Genomic DNA, 6,996 nt, shown 5'->3' with positions numbered 1-6,996 from the left:
ATCCCTGTGTCCAAGAAAAGGAAAGTAACTGAACTGAATGACTACCGACCAGTAGCACTCACTTCCGTCATCATGAAGTGCTTCGAGAGGCTAATCAAAGACCATATCACCTCCTCCCTCCCTGACACACTCGACCCTCCAATTTGCCTACCGCCCTGACAGATCCACGAACTACGCAATCGCCATTGCAATGCACACTGACCTCACCCACCTGGACAAAAGGAATGCATATGTTAGGATGCTGTTCATTGACTACAGCTCAGCCTTCAATACCATAGTGCCCTATAAGCTCATTACAAAGCTCACAGCCCTGGTTTTGAACTCTTCCCTTTTGCAACTGGGTCCTGGACTTCCTGACGGGCCGCCCCCAGGTGGTGAAGGTAGGCAACATTACCTCCTCGACACTGATCCTCAACACGGGGCCCCACAAGGGTGTGTCCAGAGTCCCCTCCTGTATCCTGTGTATACCCATGACTAAGTGGCCTCACACAGTCGCAACTCCGTCATCAAGTTCGCTGACGACACAACAGTAGTAGGCCTGACCACCAACAACGACGAGACAGCCTACAGGGAGGAGATAGGCACTCTGACGGCGTGGTGCCAGGTAAACAACCTCTCCCTCAATGTTAGCAAAACAAAGGAGCTAATTGCGGACTTCAGGAGGAACCAGGCTGGACACGCCCCCATCCTCATCAATGGGTCCGCCGTGGAGACGGTCAATAACTTCAAATTCATCGGCCTACTCATCTTCGCACGGATGCCGTAGTGAAGAAGGCACGACAGCGACTCTTCAACCTCAGGATGCTGAAGAAATTTGGCCTGTCCAACCCAAGACATGCCATGTGCTCCCTGCTTCAATTACTCAGATGCGGGCACTACATAAGCATCATGGCAAAAACTGAAAGACTGGCCAAAGGTTTCTACCCTCAGACCATCAGGCTGCTGAATAGCCACCGCTAGTCAGCTACCTGCTCCCCCCTACCCCCTGCTACTCCCCCTATGTACATTCCCTCCGCTACTCCCCCCACTACTTCCCCCCATGGACACAGCCCCCCCCAAATATAAACGCAACATGCAACAATTTCAAAGATTTTACTGAGTTACAGTTCATATAAAGAAATCAGTGAATTTAAATGAATTCATTAGGCCCTAATCTATGGATTTCACATGACTGGGAATACAGATATGCATCTGTTGGTCACAGATACCTTTAAAAATAAGGTAGGGGCGTGGATCAGAAAACCAGTCAGTATCTGGTGTGACCACCATTTGCACTATGCCGCGCCACACATCTCCTTCGCATAGAGTTGATCAGGCGGTTGATTGTGGCCTGTGGAATGTTGTCCCACTCCTCTTCAATAGTTTTGCGGATGTTGGTGGGAACTGGAACATGCTGTTGTACACATCAATCCAGAGCATCCCAAACTGCTCAATGGGTGACATGTCTGGTGAGTATGCAGGCCATGGAAAAACTGGGACTTTTTCAGCTTCCAGGAATTGTGTACAGATCCTTGTGACATGGGGCCATGCATTATCATGCTGAAACATGAGGTGATGGAGGCAGATGAATGACACAACAATGGGCCTCAGGATCTCGACACGGTATCTCGATAAAATGCAGTTGTGTTCGTAGCTTATGCCTGCCCATACCATAACCTCACTGCCACCATGGGGCACTCTGTTCACAACCTTGACATCAGCAAACCGCTCGCCCACACAACGCCATACACGCTGTCTGCCATCTGCCCGGTACAGTTGAAACTGTGATTAATCCGTGAAGAGCACACTTCTCCAGCGTGCCAGTGACCATCGAAGGTGAGCATTTGCCTACTGAAGTTGGTTACGACGCCGAACTGCAGTCAGGTCAAAACCCTGGTGAGGAGGCAGATGATCACTTGTTGGCGTGACATGTCTCAGACGATCCCGCAGGTGAAGAAGCCGGATGTGGAGGTCCTGGGCTGGCGTGGTTACACGTGATCTGCGGTTGTGAGGCTGGTTGGACGTACTGCCAAATTCTCTAAAACAATGTTGGAGGTGACTTATGGTAGAGAAATTAACATAAAATTATCTGGCAACAGCTCTGGTGGACATTCCTGCAGTCAGCATGCCAATTGCACACTCCTTCAAAACTTGAGACATCTGTGGCATTGTGTTATGTGGCAAAACTACACATTTTGGAGTGTCCTTTTATTGTCCCCAGCACAGTGCCATAGGTGCACCTGTGTAATGAACATGCTGTTTAACTGGCTTATTAATATGCCACACCTGTCAGGTGGATGGATTATCTTGGCAAAGGATAAGTGCTCACTAACAGGTATGTAAACACATTTTAGGAGTAATACGCTTTGTGCGTATGGAACATTTCTAGGATCTTTTATTTCAGCTCATGAAACATGGGACCAACACTTTACTTATTGCGTTTATATTTTGTTCAGTATTAAAGACAGCAATTTGTTCAACTCTCCATATAATTATCCAATAAAACAAATGCAAACAGATGCAGGCCTATGACTACTGGGACAACCTACAGTTCCATTGAACTTCTCTCGCATCATTGCACGATCCTGGAGCTGTCCTTTCAGTACCACGAAGGGCGCTCCAATCGCTTTAAATGACATCTCATCAAGATCTGTTGCCTACGCCTAATAGTCATACTCATCACATATTATGATTATTATTACAAATAGAAGATTATCACTTCTCACAATGGTGCTTGTGATTTCTAATGAGATTTTAGGATGGTTAGCTGAAGCTAAAAAGTCGCTTATTTTCTTCTCATATGCCAAAACTCAACGGAACGTACCACTAGGCAGGGTATATTTTCTATTAAGGTATTTTTACTTTTACTCAAGCATGACAATTGAGTACTTTTTCCATCACTGACGAAACGAACATACCAGACTAATTGGAGTGTCAATGGATTTACATTTACTGTGTTAGTCCAGGTTGGTGGGGCTGTTTTGAAAACCACGTGGAGAGTCTGCACTTTCTCTTCAAATGTTAGCAATTTGATGATTCATTTTATCATTTCATGCGAGGCCTTAAGATCTGTCACTGGTGTTCATGGGTTGGAACCTATGTTATTTTCCAATCATTTCGTTGTGAAAATATATATATTTTTATTCTGTTCCACTGTTCCGACCAGCAGAATAAAGTTCTGAACCGGTTTGAACCCCAAAAAAGTAACGGTTTATATCGTTGCTAACTCTTCCTTTTTAAATCTCTGAAATCAATAAAAAAAATTACATTGAGCTCAACATTAAATTACTTCACCAATCAGTCCAGATAGAGCAGCTTGCTATGGAGCGGGCAAGCTATTAACATGAATTAGACAGACAAGTGTAGGGTGCGAGATGCGAGTGACATTTTGCGGGTTGGGAGAGACAGAGAGAGGGTAGAGGAGGCTTGGGTTGAAGCGTTGGGCATCTTGTTGTTATGACATGCATTATCTGAATTAGGCTCACAGAATTATACCTACAGGCTTCTATGAAATAACTTTGAATGTCTTTGAACTTCGTAGAGTTAGCTTAATGTTGGACCAGCTAGCTAACAAGCATGTGTGTGCAGAGCAGCACCAGAATTAAAATAAAAACACTTCTTACCTTTTTGTAGTTAATAAATCCAATGTGAAACGTGATAACTATGGTTTCCTTAACTAGCATTGAAAAGGTTAATCCATTCTTCTCTAATAAAAAATCTCTCCCCCTAATTTCTGAATCACACTACTTGACCAGTTGTTCCCAACCAGGGGTACTAGGGCCCCTGGGCGTACTTGGCCTATCCACATGGGGTACTTGAGAAGACTCATGAGACTATAGGCTTACTGGTAAAATGCACTTTAGGGGGTACTTCAGGGGTACTCCAGGCAGAGCAAAATTTCGTTGGTGGTACAGTAAATGAAAAAGGCTGGGAACCACTGTACTAGACCATGCTTCGGAGGGGCAGGTTGCCTACACACGCACTGGCAAAGATTTTCAGCAGGCAGGCATTTATTTATTCATTTTTTATTTAATGTAGTAAAAATATCAAAATACATTAAGCTGTAATATATGTTGATTTATAATGTTAAGGGGTTTTAACAAAAAAAACAAGTTCAATCATTTAAAAAAGTCTGCTGGTTAAAAAGCCACCATTTTTGAAGAAGACCCAGGCCTAGTCTCATCATAAACCTATTTTCAATGGTCCCATAATTATAAATCCACAAACAATTTGGCTCTACAGGAATTTTATAACTACAAATCATCCATCCATAGACTAGGTGTACATTTTATTTGAACGTGAAAGTGAATGCAACATTTTTGATAAGCTTGAAGTGTCAAGTTTATTATAAATTGACTGTTAATTCTATGGGCTGCAGCTCTTGAATCCTTGGTCTCTCTGTGTTGTTAATAACTCTACTCTGCCTCCCACAATTTTTTGTGCAGAAATCTCTGAAGTTTTCTCCCACAAAGAAGAAAAGGAACGGGTCCAGGCAGCTGTTACCCGCTGCAAGACAGAGCGTTACCACGGCAGCCTTCCGAATCCCCTGGAGGTAGCTGCAAGAATCCTCACAGCCATTTAGTTGAGCATTCCGCTCTGCTGCCAGGAAGAGGGTTCGCACCACATGATAGGGCAGGAAGCAGATCAGGAAGATGCAGAGACCGAGGATGACAAGGGCACAAGACTTTCTTGTAGAGGGCTTCCTCATCCCCTCCACCCCAGCCCTACACTGCCTCAGGCTGAGCAGCACACACATGTAGCAGACAGAGATGACAGTGAAGGGCAAGGCAAAGCCCACCACCAGGGCAGCACGGTTCAGAAGGATGATGGTGCCCAAGCTGCTGCCCAGCTCCAGACAGCGGGTCTGCTCTTCCCCCTCCTGGATAGTCCCAATACTCAGTAGGGGTGTAGAGGCCAGGGACACAAAGATCCAGATGAGTAGACACCCTCCCCAACCACAGGATCCACCCTCCAGACTCATGAAGGTGTAGGGGTGTGATACGGCTAGGTAACGGAGGACACTCAGGGCCAGCAGAAAGTAGACAGAGCCATACATGTTGATATAGAATACGTAGGAGACCAGGCGGCAGGTGAGGTCCCCAAACGGCCAATGGGAGTCCAGCAGGTAGTATGCTGATCTGAGAGGCAGAGAGCACACCAGCATGAGGTCAGACATCAGCAGGTTCACCATGTACAGGTTGACCATGGTGATGCTCCTCCTCCTCCTGTACATGCTCAGAAAGACCCAGAGGGAGGCGCTGTTGGCTATTAGGCCCAGGAAGAAGATGAGCAGGTACGTAGCAGGAAACACACTGCGCTTGAAGCTGTCGATGGGACAATCACATGTCAGATTACTCATCCCTGACTCCAGACTCATATTGTCTGTTCCTCCAGTTAGACCTTTGAATAAAGGAAGGGAGACAAAGGTATGGAAAATGTACTGTGTGTGCTGGAAGGTAAAAAGACAGCATAGAGAGACTGAAAAGTGAAAACTAACACTACATTATATTGAGGCATTTAATTATGGTCCTTTCCTCTTCCGATGCTGCCTGTATACATTTTTACAGCCACTAGAGAGGCATAAATAAAGGGCATACATATTCACTTTACTATCAGATGTTCTGGTTACTTTACAAAACTGACCAACAGTATCAGTGATAGAAAAAGAGGTTTACTAATGGGTCATTTTAATCCATGTAAAAATCTAACAAAAATAGCCAGAGCCACTTTACAGGAAGGATTTTTCACATGTTATTACAGGTAGACTCATCGATATAATGTAGATGAAGAAAGTAAACAGCATAGTAGGTCAATTTCCACAACAACTAAGTGTGAGGCTCAACTTCTCCGCTGTTTTGGTTTCCGTGGCTACCATGTTCAATTTCTAGTAGAACAAAAATAAACATGAGAAAGTTGACAGTACCTCTCTCTGTGGTCCAATACTGTTGCATACTTGTCATCAGTCCAGTGAACCCTGTTGAATCAGTCTTCTGATGGCCGTGTCCACTGAGAGATGTGTGTTTGAGCTATGTTTAGAGGAAGCCAAAGAGAAATGAGTGCAATCACTTTACCTCTACAATGCCTTCAGTGTTCACTCAGGCCGTGACTTCCTCTGCTGTCTCACAATTCTACCACTGCTGCTCTCCAAGTCCAAATGTACCTAATTTCCTATTGTAAACAGTTCACTGAGGCTATTCAACTGCTATGCAACTTTTTGTTCAATTATGTTTTTATGACAAGTCTGTGGCTTTGTAGAAGTTCAGATAACATTTGATATATGGTTGAGACTGTTTATAAATGGAATGAATATACAGTTGTCATTGTGTGGGGAAGACATGCTGGAGGAAGGTCTCTCTCCACTACGAACTGACTCCCGCCAATTCGTGCGCATTTATTGTTTACCCTTTTTCTCACTTACCCTTTAAATACAGTGGGGTCCAGATTTATTGGACCCCTTGATAAAGATGACCAGAAAAAGACTGTATAAAATAAATTATACAAATACTGAGCTGCAATGAGGTCCACAATTAATGGATCCCTTGATAAAGATGAGAAAAAAGGACTATGAAGCAGTGGTGGAAAAAGTACCCAATTGTCATACAGTACATAAAGTAAAGATACCTTAATAGAAAATAGCTCAAGTAAAAGTGAAAGTCACCCAGTAAAATACTACTTGAGTAAAAGTCTAAAAATATTTGGTTTAAATATACTTAAGTATCAAAAGTAAATGTAAATGCTAAAATATACTTAAGTATCAAAAGTAAGAGTATAAATAATAAATAAATCCTTATATTAAGCAAAGCAGACAGCCACATTTTCTAGTTTTTTAAATTTACAGATAGCCAGGAGCACGCTCCAACACTCAGACGTCATTTACAAACCAAGCATGTGTTTAGTGAGTCCGCCATATCAGAGGCAGTAGGGATGACCAGGGATGGTCTCTTGATAAGTGTGTAAATTAGACATTTTCCTGTCCTGCTAAGCATTTAAAATGTAACGAATACTTTTGGGTGTCAG

The 6,996-nt window shown here is 43.6% G+C and overlaps 1 protein-coding gene across 1 annotated transcript; it reads right to left on the bottom strand.

Moving 5' to 3' along the window:
- Positions 1–4,074: 4,074 nt before the first annotated feature.
- LOC111951125 (cysteinyl leukotriene receptor 2-like) lies at positions 4,075–5,375 on the bottom strand. The gene has a single exon (XM_023969151.3). It carries the CDS (start codon positions 5,354–5,356, stop codon positions 4,325–4,327), a length of 1,032 nt encoding a protein of 343 aa, XP_023824919.2. The 5' UTR covers positions 5,357–5,375; the 3' UTR covers positions 4,075–4,324.
- Between the last annotated feature and the right edge of the window lie 1,621 nt (positions 5,376–6,996).

This window comes from Salvelinus sp. IW2-2015, unplaced genomic scaffold (assembly GCF_002910315.2).
Source record: "Salvelinus sp. IW2-2015 unplaced genomic scaffold, ASM291031v2 Un_scaffold9321, whole genome shotgun sequence".
Taxonomy (NCBI): Eukaryota; Metazoa; Chordata; class Actinopteri; order Salmoniformes; family Salmonidae; genus Salvelinus; species Salvelinus sp. IW2-2015.
The sequence above is the reverse complement of the archived record's forward strand: the minus strand, read 5'-3'. Positions and strand labels throughout refer to the sequence as shown.